At 37.0% G+C, this 17,043-nt stretch overlaps 1 protein-coding gene across 1 annotated transcript; it reads left to right on the top strand.

Moving 5' to 3' along the window:
* The first annotated feature begins 951 nt into the window (after positions 1–951).
* On the top strand, positions 952–11,495 carry LOC140233145 (PDZ and LIM domain protein 1-like). Its single transcript, XM_072313260.1, has 5 exons — positions 952–1,066; positions 6,078–6,210; positions 7,505–7,640; positions 8,598–8,683; positions 11,089–11,495. Exons 1-5 carry the CDS (start codon positions 1,043–1,045, stop codon positions 11,139–11,141), a joined length of 432 nt encoding a protein of 143 aa, XP_072169361.1. The 5' UTR covers positions 952–1,042; the 3' UTR covers positions 11,142–11,495.
* The last annotated feature ends 5,548 nt before the right edge of the window (positions 11,496–17,043 follow it).

Below are 17,043 nucleotides of genomic sequence, written 5' to 3' on the forward strand. Positions count from 1 at the left end.
AACAAATTAAGCTCAAGTGAGTAAAATGATGGGAGAGAGCACCATTTTAATGGCGCATTTATCTTTCTATATTCTCTCTCTCTCTCTCTCTCTCTCTTTGTATATATATTATATATATATATATATATATATATATATAATTTATATATATCTGCATATTCATATAGTTATAACAGTAGGCCTATATGTTTGTATGTATATGCTTATACTCAGTATGTTTATGTATCTATAGTGGGAGAGATTGTTCCCTTCCCAACCGACGCGTTGCCTCATTGTGGGTATAGCATATAGTGAAAGAAGACTTGAGGCGGACATTGCTCTACATGTATATAATCATATAGAGCAACGTCCGCCTCAAGTCTAATTTCTTTCACTATATTCTACTAAATCTACTATATAGATATATAACTATATATTTATGTATTCTTCCCATTCACAACGTGCGTATATGGTATGGAGTCGCGCTGCATACTATGTACTAGATCCCAAACCTTTTTATACTTCAATTTGACAGAGAGAGATTGGGAGACAATATTATATACTGCATTGTGACATAAATGAACTTGCATAAAACACATACCGTCCACGTACTATGGAAAAAGTAGAGTTACAGAGTCTGATTAGGGGTGGACTCCTGGAATCTTCGCAAAATTTTCCCTTTATTCAACATAACCATCGCAAGGCTGTAGGGACCTATGTCGTGAGAGTATAACAAATTACACTGATCGCCTCCTTGTGTGCATCATACACTAGCCTACCTACTACTTATGATATTGTGTACAGCATACAAAACTGATCTCTTCTACATGGGCTGTTGATATGAGTGGTTCCCCTGGTCCCTCTCCTCGGTACGTGATTCAGTCTCCAGCTATGCTTGCACAGGCAGCCAGTTTGCAGGACGAGATCTCGCCTGGGGAGCTTTGTACCAACAAACTTTTCTTGACACTTCCATACTGTGTTGTGTGACATCTCCCTCGCCCGCCCGTATACTGTATAGTCTGCTGTTTTGCTGGTGAGGAATATCATCGGAGCAAATACCATCATGTCTGCTTTGGGTCCGGGTCCGGTAAGAGTCTGGAACAATCTTCTGTTTGTTTGTTTGTTTGTTTGTTTGTTTGTTTGTTTGTTTGTTGTAACTATGCCAATGTACAATCTTACAGCTTTGATAATATGAGACATAGTGCGTTAAAATCAGAATCATACGTCTATATTAAAGTGATGATGCCCGTTGGAAATCATACTTCTCTCGACAATAATGGGCACACGTCTTTATAGGGCCCATTGCACCGACGTATTGTTCTGTTGACCTGGTTCATGAAAAGAGACACTATATAAGAGTAACTATTGTATGATTGTGTTTATGCGTGTGGGCGTGTCAACACACTCGATCGTGCATTCTGTGCATCATAATTTTCATCGCAACCATGCACTATCCATGACGTATAGTGAATATAAGGTGCGTGTATTTCTTGAGTCAGCTACGCAAAAAGTCCTTTGCGCATCTATAGTATACCATGGAGCTCCTCATGATCGCCTAGTATCAAGTACAGGCTATAGCTATGTGTACATCCTCGTTTACACCATGGACTTGACCGAAAGATCTGTCTGTACCTGGTCGTCGGGAATATGCTCCGCGGAGACTGCGTCTGGCTTTATACGTATCCCCTCCTGTATTACTCCAAAAGTACACGGAGGAGAGCCGATAAAGTCAAAAAATGGTATCCGGACAGACGGATTTTTCTGTCTAACTATGGACCTAATCGGTCCATGTCTTTAGTACCTTGTTGTGCCCATCTTGATATGTAGAAACATAATAAGTTATCTCCCCATTGATACAGAACGTTTAGGCACCGATTCTTGTGCTTATTGGTCCGTGGACACTGTTAACTCTCAATGAAAATACATGATAAATCTGTTAATCACCTCCCTGCTGTATCTTCTGCGGGTTTTCTATGTCGCTCCTAATCGTATGTCTGGGTTGTAATCAATGTTATCCAGCCCCAGCCATGATACTTAGAAGTTAGGTTGATATAATATATAGCTGAGATACGATGGCCTCTAATAGCCGTGAATTGAGCGCTCCAATGACAGACGTGGTTACCATGGCGACAATGCATGCTTAGTATAAATTTCCTATTACACAACCGCCATACACCAAATTGTCAAAAGTTCTCAGCGAATCACCAAATTTGATCGATGTCCTTGAAGGTTTCCATGGTTTTTGTTGAAATTTTGATAAAGAGGAATGGAATGCAAGAACAGATCAATATCAAGCTTTTTTGTTATTGTGATTTTCAGTCTGGAAATATTCATAATTCCAATGTGAGTCCAATGATCTTCATGAACCTTGTCCTTTCTTTACACTGAGCCCAAGCAAGTTTGATTTAACCAAAGTTCATCCCCAACCACGTTGCATATAAATATCAAGTAAGCAGATTCAGGGAATTTAAGGCTCGCTCTGCGCAAGAGATACAGATAGAGTCTACCAGTTTAACTCTGTCACAACCAAGAGCGATCCCATGGCAGGCAATATCAGTTAATTGCATTATGTGGTGGCGGTCATGAGTGACCTATGATAATAGTAGTCGTAAAGCATCTTCATTGCTATCAGTGTTTGAGTGACAGGGCGGTCAGCAAGGAATGTTAGTAAGTACACATACTGGATTCCTGTCATACAAGGCCCCCGTTCTTGATTTATCCCCTAGATCAACAAAGCGTGTTCAACATTAATTAAAAAAAAGCGTGTTCGTGCGACATCAGCGATGCTAAAAGGATGAATGGGTGTGGTGTGCCCAGGTATCTTGGTTACCTCTATCAGGGAGGTGCACCTCCCTGCCTCTCTTAATACGACTCTACAACTGCCATTCCCACTGGCAACTATAATTTCCATTATTTCAATGATATTACAAAGAAGTGATATACCAAGAGGGCTATTTTTCTCAAGAACATTTTTTGAGATACTAAATAGCGTCTGAGATAGTGTGGCTAATGACAGAGTATAAGTTTTTGATGTAGGCATTTTGAAGACAAAAGAGAGTGGATTGAGCAATAATTGTAGTCACTGATATTTCTCTTATAAAAGCTATCCTTTTTTTTCTTCGTATTTTTAAAAGCGTGTATTATACGCGTAATGATTATTATTACCTTTAATTATTGAAGAACATACTCAAAACACAGCATGCTAAACCATGCTGGTGTCTCTCTTTTTTTCAAATTTGATATTAATCGAATGCATTACAGGTTGACAAAAAGAATATTGACAACACCAAAGTTATCATAAAAGTTATATCAGCAATCGGATCAAGAAACAAATAAAACCAAGTGGTCCAAATGTAAAGATGGGTCCCACCTTTTATTATAGGACCTCTTTTATTATTGTTTGCGGATATCTCAGTCATTTCAAAACCGTTTTTCATCAAATAAATTTGTAATTCCTCTGAGAACTGTATGCTCGTAACATTTGACATTTCTTGTAAGTAGTTTCTAATTATCGCGCAAAAAGTTAAAATCTAAATCCATCATCTCAATCAAAACTATACATCCCTTTAAAGATACTGTTTACCATTGGGAACAGTAATATCAAAAATGTTCAAGTCACATTTGATGCATGGTATATGTGCAGGTCAGTTGTGTCACAAAACATCCTACCATGTAAAAATTTCGCAATAAAGTCTAAAACATAAGGGGATATCACTGTTTTTCTCAGTAAATCATAACTCAATCGACGGTTTAGTCTAGAAACATTTTTATTTTAACTGCTATTCATATTTTGTATGTTTAACAATACTTAAAATCAAATATACTGATTAAAATTTTTGCATTGGTTGTTTCTATCACATTTTAGAACATTAGAACTATTTTGAAGCCCTAAAGCTGGGTTTTTGTTTCATCTGCAAATGGTAAATTATGCTTTCAGGGTATCATACACCTGAGACGTCAAATTTGCTGGAGTCCTCTCCATTATTCAGCTGATAATCTGCAGCATTTTGCTCACAGTCATCTCCACTCATGCATGATCTCTCGAGGCAACGATAAGACGAGCCTTCACGATTCAGGAAGGCAGAGTTGTTGGAAGACGATAGCTTACAAACCCGACTCAAGCCACCTAGTCATGGGTATGATAACGACGAAAACAAAGTTTCAAACTTCTCATAATGAAACCACAGCGGAAGGAAATAGTCCTTCATGATGTCTTACCTCTCGCATGTTGACAGACAGCGGTTAGGAAATGATGTACGATACGGACTTGAGCTGATTGTCCATCAAATTTATTTAAAGGAATAGTATAGTATTGGCGGAGAAGAAAATTGAGGTTTATAACTTTTTGCGAGATTCTCAGACACCATCACTGATGAAATGTAATCGTTACAGAGCATTCAAAATTTATTTGATAAAAATTAGTTTTGAAATGGCTGAGATATCCTAAAACAAAGTAAACCAAGGCGATCCTAATAAAAGGCTAGTTCCATCTTTTATTGGGATCACATTGCTTTTTATTCTTTAGCCATTTCAGAACCAATTTTCATCAAATAAACGTTGAATTCGTATTGGAATTACATGCTCTTTCATACTATTTCACAAGAGGTTTCTCATCACCTCACCAAAAAAAGTTAGAAACCTGAAGCCAGGTTTCATCCAAAACTATATACCAACCGTCACCATGATGGTTTCATAGGCCTATCAATAGCTGGAAATCTGCGTTTTCTTTCCTACATAGAAAGGGGAGATGTGTGCGAAATTGACTTGGCAACCAAACGATAAAAGAAAATCGCCGAGTAAGTTGAAATCCTTTACCGTTTGGATTCAATGTGAAATGTAAGATATATTTTATTCGATAGCTCTTCCCCATATGAGAAACGTACGAGTCGTTCTTTGCTTTACAGTGTACTGCTGTTTCACAAAACTGGGTCCTTTTCTCCGAGCAAAACAGATCTGCCTTGTTGAAACTACCCCACCCCACTCCCTCCCCTCCGTATAGACACACCCACAAGTACACTATAACCACAGATGAAAACATATACATGTATTATACTCGCCAACGTGTTTGCACGGGCCTGTCTGCTTTGTTAACTCACAATTTCTTTGTCATAATTTGTTATCGGATATCTTCCTGTATTTGCATTTTTTTGACGGCACATCCTGTTATTTCCAATCACAACATGGGAAGGTCTCTATAAACCCAGTAGCGCGACTTCACCTTGTCTGAGCAGCTGATTGGTAGCTTCCGAAAGGGAACGACATGGCTCTTTACGCTGAAGCACGTATTCAAGAGCTGCTTGGGCCCATTCGGAATGCCAAATATGTAGCTGTCGATGAGGGGAGCATAACCTATGCCTGCGGCGGGATGGGGTCTGACCCGCGTCATTGCAGTATAATTATGTACATTCAACATTGCAGAATCGCGCATTATGTTGCTTTAAACATGCACAGATATCTTGCGAAATGTATTTTCTTAAAAGTAATAATATGGATTGAATAGCTGTCATTTTTTTTTTCCGAATGACCAACTACAGACACTCGCATGGATTTCGAGACTGTGCTCAATTGTCCAAGGGAGGGGGAATTCATATTTCTCCGGTGATCAGAATCAGATTAGAATGATCAGAGTCTAAATCGCAATCTACGTTATGTCAATATGCACTTTCCATATTTGTAATGCAGCGGATATATGCATGTTATTAGGCTACTTATCAAGTGCAATGTGCAACTGCAATGCAAGAGATATGTTCTTCAGTGTATAAATTAATGTATATATCATAGAGTATTCCTGTAGCTGTCATAATTCACCTACGTTATAGAAACCCTCCAATCTTCAGCATGTCGAAATAAATATTGTATCAGCATCATAAATGTAATTATCACATGGATAATTACAGCTATATATCTAGCTCTGAGTTATGTAGCGCGCGGCGTAGATGAATTCATAATAAAATGTCTGATGAATATAACAGATTGTCATGTAATACAGAGGGGGAAGTGATGGATATAGAGAGACAAAAAGTACTTCTAAATAAATCTATAATTGATTATTGTCATTACTGAGTCACATCTCTGACCTCCTTCTCTCCTTCACGCAGCGACTAGACGACGAGGAGGACAAGATCGAGCGGCCGGTGATCACCGACCAGGACGTCAGTGATGCCGGCGATGCATTGCAAGCCAACCCGTTCACGATCTCGGAGTCGTTCAACAAGCTGGAGGAGGGCAATGGTTGGTGTCTGACATGAAAAAAAAAAAAGAAATGAAAGGGAAACTTCACTCTATGTTTAAATTTACCTCTTTGAATAGAATTAAAAAAAATAACTGATAAACACAACAGTCAAACTCTCATTACAAATAAAAAAATATATATATATTTTATGCTCTTAAAAGTTTCAGATATTCTAAACAAGACGGTAACGATCGTGTATGCAAATTAGATAAAACGATGTCGTCATCTCACATCTCATGCATTGATGATGTGATTTTGATTAGTAAAATAGAATCAAAATGATTATGATCAATGCTAATCACTGAAACCCTGAAGACCGTCAAACTTTATATAGATATAAGCATGAAAATTATGCGATTGTAAATGTCGTTATGTGAAATATAATTATTATATATAAGACTTGTTTACCATTTTCAACGGCTTTCGAAAACTGCACTGTTGTATTAGGCCTAAATATCATTCGCATATCTATCAAATTAAAATTAATAATTGAGTTAAGTTTCATGGCAACTATTTTATCAGCTTGTCGTGGCGTGGATTCAAGGATGGTATTCCATGCGCCAGTATCATTGTGTACTCATGAGGAGATGCGAAATCAATATGAAGTGCGCAGTCAAGATGAGGCTGCCATCTGGGGTACATACGAGAATGAAAGGCGGAACGGGGGTGGGGGCGGAGGAGGAGGAGGAGGGGGGGGGGAGGGGAGTCTGTATACGTGTATAACATTCCTTTGGGATCCCACCTAGAGCGGCAAGACATTCGGGAGGTTCTTAGACCCCATCGGCACACTCAAAACAAAGAAAGTAAACAAGCATTTAGTGCTTCCTTCGCCATCACCATGAAGCACGGTTTGTTGAAGATTGAAGAGGAAGACAAAGGAGAATTGACAACTGCTTTATTGTGTTACTTTGGTCATTTTACCTGTGGATTTTATTTTCGGTATTTTTTTTATACAAATATCTGGTGCTATCACTGTGATAGAAATATTCCGAACATGTAATGATGTATGATTTATGAATGTATTACTGCAAGAAATGCATATGCGCAGCTGGGGTGAAACGCACATGTTTTTGGATCTATTAAAGAATATTTTCAAGCGAGATATTTAGATTTTTCGAGGGCAGTGTATTCTACACGTTAAGATATTATCACAAACACGTGCATATACACATATACACGCACCCACGTACGCACGCACACACACGCACACACACACACACACACACACACACACACTCACACACACACACACACTTTCTCATCCCGGGTTTCTAATCATTTTGATAATGACAGCACCCCACATCTTCAGCGGGGCAGCCAAGGGCTCCGAGACGGTGTTCAAGAGGGAAGGTCCGGTAGTCGACAACGCCCCCAACCCACTGAAGAACGCTACCCCCGGGCACTGCGTTGCCTGTGGTGTCAAACTCAAGTAAGCTATGTGTTACCATGGAAACTAGTTTCCACCTGTGCTAAGGCATTACTTTACAACGATTGACTCTGTCGCATTAATTAATAATGCTATGGAAGAAGGACTGGTTAGTGATTTATGAAAGTGTAGTTTCAAGAGATGGCACAAACTCAGAATTTATGGATGAAATTTGGTTGTTTATGTTGTTGTTGTTGTTTTAGTGGAAAAGGATGTTTATCAATAAAACAGAAAGTATAAATTGATATAAAAATATATGCGGTATAAATGCGTTCATTATTGTTCAAGATAGTTATATGGTGTAGGAGTGGCCAGCATAACCTCCTTAAAAAATAATATTGCTCCTTCCAACAGTCCCGACACTGTTACAATTCAATTTCCCCAAAATGAATTGTCTACTATACCCAATATTGCATCGAAATCGGAAAGACAATTAAGATGCCCTTTGATGAAATTGCATCTCTTGAGGTGTATGAATTGGCATGAATGGAAGCCCAAAATCTGCCCTTGAACTCTGGCTGAAATCTGCTTCGAAATATTTGTATAATCGTATCTCACAATGACAAACATCACTACTTGATTTATGAAGACCCGTCCTATTTGAGTGAGGTATAGCAAGGGTAAGGTGAGAGGTTTAGTGACGAGGTCATGATTAACTCTTTCAAAGCAAACACTATAGTAGGGTCAGATTTGGAAAACAAAGATGATATTAAGCATAAGTCACAAAATCAAACATATTAAGTCAGGTATCAGCCAATCAGTGCCCAATCTTGATTACTACCGGTATTGAATAAGTTTAGTATTATTTTCGATTTACTTACTGTATATATTCATAATACATTTATATTATCTTTATCATATCTGATCATTTATTTATCTTATCCATAAATAGTCAGTGTTCATTGATTGGTTCTGTGATTGATTGATCGATTGGTTCACTGATATTCTTCCCCAAAACAGAGGCAAATTCTCAAAGATTCGCGATCATGGATTCCACTTCGATTGTTTCAACTGCGCCGGCTGCGGCAAGAATCTGCGAGGAATTGGTAGGCAAAATACTGACCTGTTCATTACAGCTTAGTGCGACTTCATTCCCAATTTTTACTTTACTGACAGATACATAAGAAACCTATGGAATTTTAAAGTTATACATGATACATGCTTTCATGAAACAGTCATACCAGTATCAACTGACGTGCATAGTACGATGTATACACTGTAAAAATTCCGGTGTTCAATATGAAACACAAATAGCTGGTGTTAGATTTCCGGTGCTCATTTAGATGTTAGATTAACATCTCCGGGTGTCATTAATTTATGAAACTATGACATTGTTTTTTGAATAGTTTAGTTACTATTCTTTTTGTTGATTTTGATCTTCAACCAGACGATCAATAATTTTCCGATAAAGTACTTGATTTTTTGAAAAAAAAAAGGTGTTAACACATTTGCGCCATAGTTACACCAGTTGGTGTGCATGGTCTCATATTGAAGCTGGACGGGTGTTATACCATTGACATTAACACCAGCAATATCAAATCAACACCATGCGGTGTCATTGTTGAATTAACACCATCGCAAGTGTCAAAAATATCACCAGCTACAGTGCCAAATTAACACCACGAAGTGCCAGGTGAACACTTTTCAACTCCATCACAACATACACTCTGCAAAAAAAGAAAGTAAACACTTTTTCCAGTTAATATTTTGCATAGAAGATGTAGATAAAAATCAATGTGTCATATACCATATCAAAGATTATTTAATTGGCTATCAACCTGGTAGGTTTATACAAAGGGAAATTTTACGCATAAGTGAACACATTTGTTTTTGTCCTCCAAGGCAGAAAAGTAAAAATTGCAGAATTGGACATATTGAAATTCATTTGCAAATGCCTTCCAAGATAGCAATGATGACAAAAGACCAATTTAAAGCAATGAGAGACATGAAGAGAACAGCGAAAATAAGTTTCCGTTCCCTTGTTTCCCTTTATATTCAAAACAAAAACATAGTGGGGAAACTGAAGGTGGAACATAAACATTTTCCATCAATTCAAACTTTAAATGACATAGGGAGTAAGCCGTAAAGGTGATAAAATCGACAGAATTTCTTCATTTTACCTTTTAATTAAGGAATTTAGGAATGCACGAGACAAATCATGATCCAAATATTATTTCAAATTTTCTTGATTTGAAATCACGTTTCAAATTTAACTTTCTTTGTTACCATCATTTTCTCTCATGTCTTTTGATTGCGGATTTGACATAAGATTCTTCAGTTTCCTCCATTATTTTTTGCCTTTCTTTATCTTTTGAGGGTTACAGAGACATTATTGAGATCATAGGTTGATTTTTGCAAATCAATTTGCATTTCTTTTGTGTTAAATTTGTCTTTTGTTCTCATTATTATATGGAAGAGCAAATACGCTTGAATAACAACTTGTCCATTTTGCAATTTTTGCTTTTGTGCCTTGGAAGAGAAAAACGAATGTGTTCACTCATGCGTAAAGTTAACATTTTCATAGACCTACAAGGTTGATAGCTAATTAAATTACCTTTAACATGGTATATAAAACACAATTTTTAGGCAGATAGTCTATGAGAAAGATAAACTTGAAAAAGTGTTTACTTTTTTTTAGTGTACATTCTACACCTGTGGGTGTGGTCCTCTATTTACACTTGATCGGTGTTAGATTTAACAACCATGGTGTTAAATCTAACACTGATGTTTTTGAAGTGTAGTCTCGTATTTCTCTTGTATATATATCTAAAGACCAGCGGTAACTTGGGGATACCGTGATGGAGAGGGAAAACTGCATGTCCCGGCTCAGATGGACAAAATTGTACACTCGTATTCGAGAATCTCTGTAATGAATTGTGAACAGCTTAATCACTGATCTCTATGTAAGTAGGCCTATTATATGATTGTACTGAACACACACAGCCGAAGAATCTCGAATAATAGTCGACCGTTTTCGATGAGCGTACTATGATGTTATGCTTTGACGCACTTATTCGCTGACGAAGATCGATCCTTGGTTTTCCAATGTACCCCGGCCGGTTCACAGTGAATGAAGACTGATTCAGGTGTGAATTTTTTTCATTATTTGTCTCCCTCTACAAGGGAAATTTGTGTAAATCGCAACTGCTGATCTGAAATTTAACAAATTTCATTCATTTATAGAAGGAGACAAATTGAAGAAAATTCACACCTCAACCTTCACCCCTCAGATCAATATTCTCTTGCTTTCAAGGTTGATTCAATCGAACCACCCATGCTTCCAAAGGTTGTTCAACAGGGTAACATATTCCATTTTGTGATTGTTCTGATAGCGACGCTTTTATAAGGGAAAAAACAAAAGAAAAAAAAGAATGAGCCGCAGTGGAAACAAATTTCAATGCCAGACAGTCTGTATAATAATTTTAACTTAATTAGCCTGTTTTGATTTCAGGATACTTCGAGGTGAAAGGGTACTTTTACTGCAGAAAGTGCAAGCCCCTCTGAATGACACCAAGAGACTAGCCAGCCTCCTCCAACAAATCAAGTCAGCGGAGAGAACGTGCACCCCATAAGATTATCATGGAGACTATCAACGGTGAAATCATAGCGAATACTATTCCGTTTGGTTGATTCTAATTCATGCATATATAGTGCGTGGCTTGAATTACGAGACCTGTGTACTTTCTCTGTTTCTGTTGTTGTTTTTGTTAGGGGAAATTTGATATGTATAGTTCTTTTCAAGAGTAGGTTATAATGGACATAGCGATTCTAATCATCACGATGAAAAAGAGATGAGAGATGGAGAAAGAGTGATGCCAAAATGACGGTCGTAAAACTTTTGTTTACACAGCTGTTGATTCCCCATGCAAAAGAAGTAGTGAATTATTAAATCCATTCTTTTCTTCTTTTTTTGAAAGTGTCGTTCAAGTGACAGTAACATCTACAGAATTAATGAGGTGCCATTGTGAATATACCAAGGTGTAAATATGAAATTTGAAAATCAAAATAAGTGAGATGTGGCATATTGTATTTACAAGAGTGTGCTGCTTCAATGGTTGTTTCTTTTTTCTTCTTTCTTCAACGATTATAGCTTACTCATGGATAAGCTCACTACAGTTACCTTCTTGGAGGTGTATAGCTGCTTGAAATTCTTCGAGGAATAGTTTACTTGCGACTGAGAGAAACTTACCGAGCACATTCTGTCTCTCGGTCCATAAGATGATAGTTTTGGCCAGAGTTTCTGCTGTAGGCCATCTGTAAAATTATTGCTGGCATTTATGAATTCTGAAATTTTCCAACGCACATTGTACAGTTCAAAGAAAACATGAAACATTGCATCGTATTATTCACTTCAACTCTTATGATTAGCGTAAAGCCAAAGATTGATTGCCTTTCAAGAATGGTCGATGAAAATATGTATACAGAATTAAGATTGCGACTAAATTTCTTGCAATTTGCAATTGGTCTCAAACTGTGTGGCATGCCATGTAAAATTACTGCACAAGCGCCTTTCTTGCCGATTTGACAACATGTCTAATCATTTTCAGCAACTTTGCGACGCCAACCTGTATAGTCAACTCGCTTTCTTGACATTAGTTGCCTGTGCAAGACAATCAACATGTACTAATGTACTATAATTAATTTCATGAGTCTTGATGTGATCGAAAAACAGCATACGCAAAAGTTTTTGATTTTAAGAAAGACATTTCGATGGGCATTTGGAATTTTGAATTATACTATCTACCCTAATATCATGGAATGTTTGATTTTAGAAATGTAGCAAAATGTGCAACTGTATAATATGGTGCAAGTTCTGACATCAATGCAAAGTAGAATTTTGTGTTATAACAGCCTAAGTATGGATGTTATAGATTCTTGTTATATAAAATTTTATATTCAATTCTTCAAAAGTATGATTTAATCAATCAATAATGTGATTTTCGTTGTTCCTATTTTTGTTCCTATTATTATTATTATTATCATCATTGTCATTATTATTGTTATTATTATTATTATTATTATTATTATTATTATTACTATTATTATTATTATTATTATTATTATTATTATTATTATTATTATTATTATTATTATTATTATCAGCAGCAACAGCATCATCATCATCATCTTACTAAAATTGTAATTACGTTTAAGCACTTGCTGTCAATAGGCATACGCCCATACCCACGCATTTTTTATAACCGGCAATCGATAATGTATATGGGATAGAGGCGTTGGCTTTTGACACCGGAAGTCAAAGATTGTCATTTTCCGGGTCAACGATCAAGACGACCGATTCCGGATGTACACTGTATACTGTACCGAAAAATGAAGAGATCCACAAATTTCATGTTGTTGTTTTTTTTCAGTCTATCATAACAACCATAATTTTATTTCATACCACTGTCATGGACATGGACATGGTTTGCTTCCCTGCGGTTTGCTTGTATAGCGGAGAGCGTATCCAGCACACAATATGCTGCTTTTGAAAGTCGGGTCGTATGTTTTGGTCCATCTCAATCATTATTACTAAATTCAATGATAACATCACATTTGATTGTATGCATTTTATAGGGTAAAAATTCCACCCCTGAGCAAACCCCCTGTTGCACCACGAAAATAGTCTTCAGACTACAATCTGCATATTTTACCCTGTCGGACATCCAAAATTGGATTCATAATTTAAAGAAGGATAAAGCAAGGACAAAAGCAAAATCTGCTTCGCCGCAACAAAATTGTAAGGGCTAATAACTGCACGTACAGATTATGCGAAGGCCTGCTGATCAAAAAGGGCGAAGTTCCAAGGCTGATTTTATGATACATTCACAGGAAAAAAGTTTGTCCCCTCCTTTCTTTTCTTTTTTCTTCCAACATTAGTGCCCTTGATTGTAATCTTATCTATCTATTAATGAACTCACATCACGTGTACTTTAATTATGAACAGTTTTGGAATTTGATATTTATCGTTTTATTTATATTTATTGTGACATGAAATAAATGTAGAGATTTGGAAATGCATTTGAAAAGTCTGAATGCGTCATTGTTTTTAACAATCGAGATGTATAGGTTTATGAAATAATAATGGCCAAGGCGTAGGACCGGTGTTTTGGTCCAAATAGAAAGGGAGAGATGAGAATATACATTATCTTCGGAACTGTGATCATAGTCATATTATATAAAGAGAGAAATGTAATGGAAATGATGTGGTTATATACAATACTATGACGAGAACACACACAAGATTCGCCCCTCAACACTCCTACAAAGGTGTCCATTTGAGAGGATGGTCATTGGTGACCTTCAGGATTGAAGTGTTTGATTTTTTAGGTGCATTGTATGAATTAATCAGGAATAGTGAATGACACGGTGACAGTGGGCCCCTAATGTCGATTCGTTCGCGCAATCAAAAAGAAAAAGAAAAAGAGAAAGAATACATGGTTAGTTCAGTCAAACTAACATGTGATTGTTAAAGTAAAATGTTTAGAAAGTTATGTGTGTCGTGTGTGAGTGTGTGTGCGTGTGTGTGTGTGTGTGCGTATGTGTGTGGGTGTTTGTTCGTTTGTTTCTTTGTTTGTTTAAACGACGGATAAAAGCCATGTTTTCATCTATTAGCTAGTCTCCAGCAAGGCCGTGAACATTAAACAAAGGGTATAGGTACCTATTTACAAACAAAGTTACATTGGATTAGAGGAAACTTATAAGGAACAAAAGAAATCGAGATAAGAGCTGAAGAAAATAGTAACATGGTTGGAGGAGAATGTCTAAATTATTAATTTACGTCTACAAACCACGAGTAAAAGATGATGTATTTCAATAAAAGCGTTATATTATTTAAGTCTTGTTTTCATTTATTCATTTTTGGATTAACATTCAACGACGCGTTTTGAATTTGAATATGGATGCCAATTTCACTATTTTACAAACATGTGGATGTTTGTTGGTTTGGTTCGTCATTAGCGATTACCTCCGTTCGCCCCTATTGTCTTTCAATGCTTTTTTTTTTTCTTCTTTTTTTTTTGCGTGTCTTTGTTAATTTCTTTCTCATTAGGCCAGGCAAGTCTTCAAATACAATCACACGTTAACACTCCTCATGTTCACGCACACATTAAGCGATATTTTGCATTTAGACCGGCAAGTTTTATATATACAATTTAGGCCCTACATGTACAATTCATTGTGTGTCTACAAAGGGTTGCCACTTTACATTTTCTGCATCGTAATGATTTGGATTCAGGTTTTGAATAAAGAAATATAATAGGCCTTTGTTCACTGACGTTTTGAAAGCGTAAGAATGATTCGGCAGGAGTCTTTCTATTCGTTGGATACAAAAAGAAATGTAATTTTAAAATACATGTAGGCCTATTTATTTAGATGAAAAAAGAAATCAATGATGACATATTTTCAGAGACACGAGAGCAGCACGACGAGGCAATTTCTTACTTACTCGCTCTCACTACTATACTTAAGTTAAAATAAACTGCAACATACACTACAAAATTAGCAGTGATACCGGTGTCCATTGTGACATTTTCAGCGTGACACAATACTGGAGTAAGGGTGTCTGTAACGACGCAAAGAGAGATCAAGTAACACAGAGATAGCGTACATTATACAGAAAAGCACATACATCCACGGTTAGGCAATTCATAACGCAGTATTAAATTGAAATAATGAAAATGACGGTACGCGAAGGAAGTATTATGAAAATGCATTTATCTTGGTAAATAGTGTCTTACAGAATCCGTTCCTCTCCGGACAATAGTGAAAGCCTAATCTTTTATTTCTTTGTCTTCGACCACGTTTACAGTGCAGGGCCGTGGGCAGAGCCCGGGCTGAGCCCAGGCTAAGAGTCTTATAAGTGACGATGAATCTTGGTTTCCTTTCTTTGGTAAGCGTTTTGAGTATAATATTATGAGCAACCCCATGCATGTATGAGTTCTTGTTTTTCCCCCTTTTTAAATTGCAATTCTGTCACAAGGTTCTACAGTGAGCATTCAGTTTGAAGGCGTGATTACTATCATGATAGAAACACACACACACACACACACACACACACACACACACACACACACACACACACACGCACGCACATCAAATCATCATTTCAGACGACTTCGTGGAAGACCGGGGGAGGAGCTAGGTCCTTTTTTTAACCGTGGCATCTCAAACTAGGCTGATGGTGGCAAAAAAAGAAATAAGTAGCTGGGAAGGATTCTTATGATGTACCTTTAAGAGTAAGTGCCAGTAAAAGGGTTGTTAACCGTGAAAAATGTCACGCCAGTCGCGATCGTCTTTACGAGTACATGTATATCAATTAATTTAAAATATCAATATCAATTGATTAAAATAAGGTTTGTTATTCCGAAGGTTCGTTCATCCGAAAATGAAACAAAGCTCGTTATTCCGAAGGTTCGTTACGGACCCAATTTCACTTTCGGATCAACGAACCTTCGGAATAACGAACCCTACTTCATTTTCGGATAAACGAGCCTTCGGAATAGCGAACCCTGTTTCATTTTCGGATTAACGAATCTTCGGAATAACGTCACAAATGTTCGGATTAACGAACCTCTTTTTTTTTCATTTTCGGATTAACGAACCTCTGGATATAGGGACTTTGTGTGTTTCGGATTAACGAACCTTCGCAATAACGAACCTTCGGAATTACGAACCTTCGGAATTAACGAACAGCACCCCATTTTCCCATTATGGAGGTTCATTAAGAGGTTGAATCGGAACGCCAGACCAACATTTATGTAAGATTGGTGTCATTCATTCATCCCAACTTTTACAATCCAGCTATAGTAGCATTTTTCTTTACTCCATTCTCACTGGCGAACGCGTTATAACTTAACCTTTGTTTTGAAATCTCATTTATCTGCCGAAACAGGATGTAGGTCTGTATCTGTCGCCATGCTCGTCTTTGAACATAAAATTGTCTCGTGTAACAGTGGCTCTCCCCACACGCCAAAAGAGGACCAATTTCTATTGTCACAGGAGTATACATAGGATGCATACAGGGAACGCATCATGGTGCCAGCTTCATCTCGTGGTCCATTAGGTCTCAACAACGACACCATTTTCCAAACATTTTTTTTTTTGTACTTGTTTTGAAATTATTATAAAATTGTATTATGTATTACTGTGGTTCATTGTTTGTTTTTCATTGCGTTGTTGTATCATGTGTATTCAAATGTTGTGATCATATGTGTTGGAAATGAAATAAATGAAACGAAACGAACGAAAACAAGCGACACTCTATCACAACTATGATGCATAAAGTACAATTGTATATCACATGATGCATAAAGTGCTATTCACTGTGCGAAACTGCACTTGGTGATTCTTTTTTTTTTCTTCAAAGTATGCATGGCGTTTTCCCTATCATAGTTTTAGTTTTTATGTG

Source organism: Diadema setosum, chromosome 9 (assembly GCF_964275005.1).
Source record: "Diadema setosum chromosome 9, eeDiaSeto1, whole genome shotgun sequence".
NCBI classification, from domain to species: Eukaryota; Metazoa; Echinodermata; class Echinoidea; order Diadematoida; family Diadematidae; genus Diadema; species Diadema setosum.

Coding starts and splice junctions, on each gene's coding strand:
- LOC140233145 (XM_072313260.1), top strand. CDS start 1,043: ATGTCTGCTTTGGGTCCGGGTCCG. Junction 1,067..6,077: donor CTGCTTTGGGTCCGGGTCCG/GTAAGAGTCTGG, acceptor TCCTTCACGCAG/CGACTAGACGACGAGGAGGA. Junction 8,684..11,088: donor CAAGAATCTGCGAGGAATTG/GTAGGCAAAATA, acceptor TTTTGATTTCAG/GATACTTCGAGGTGAAAGGG.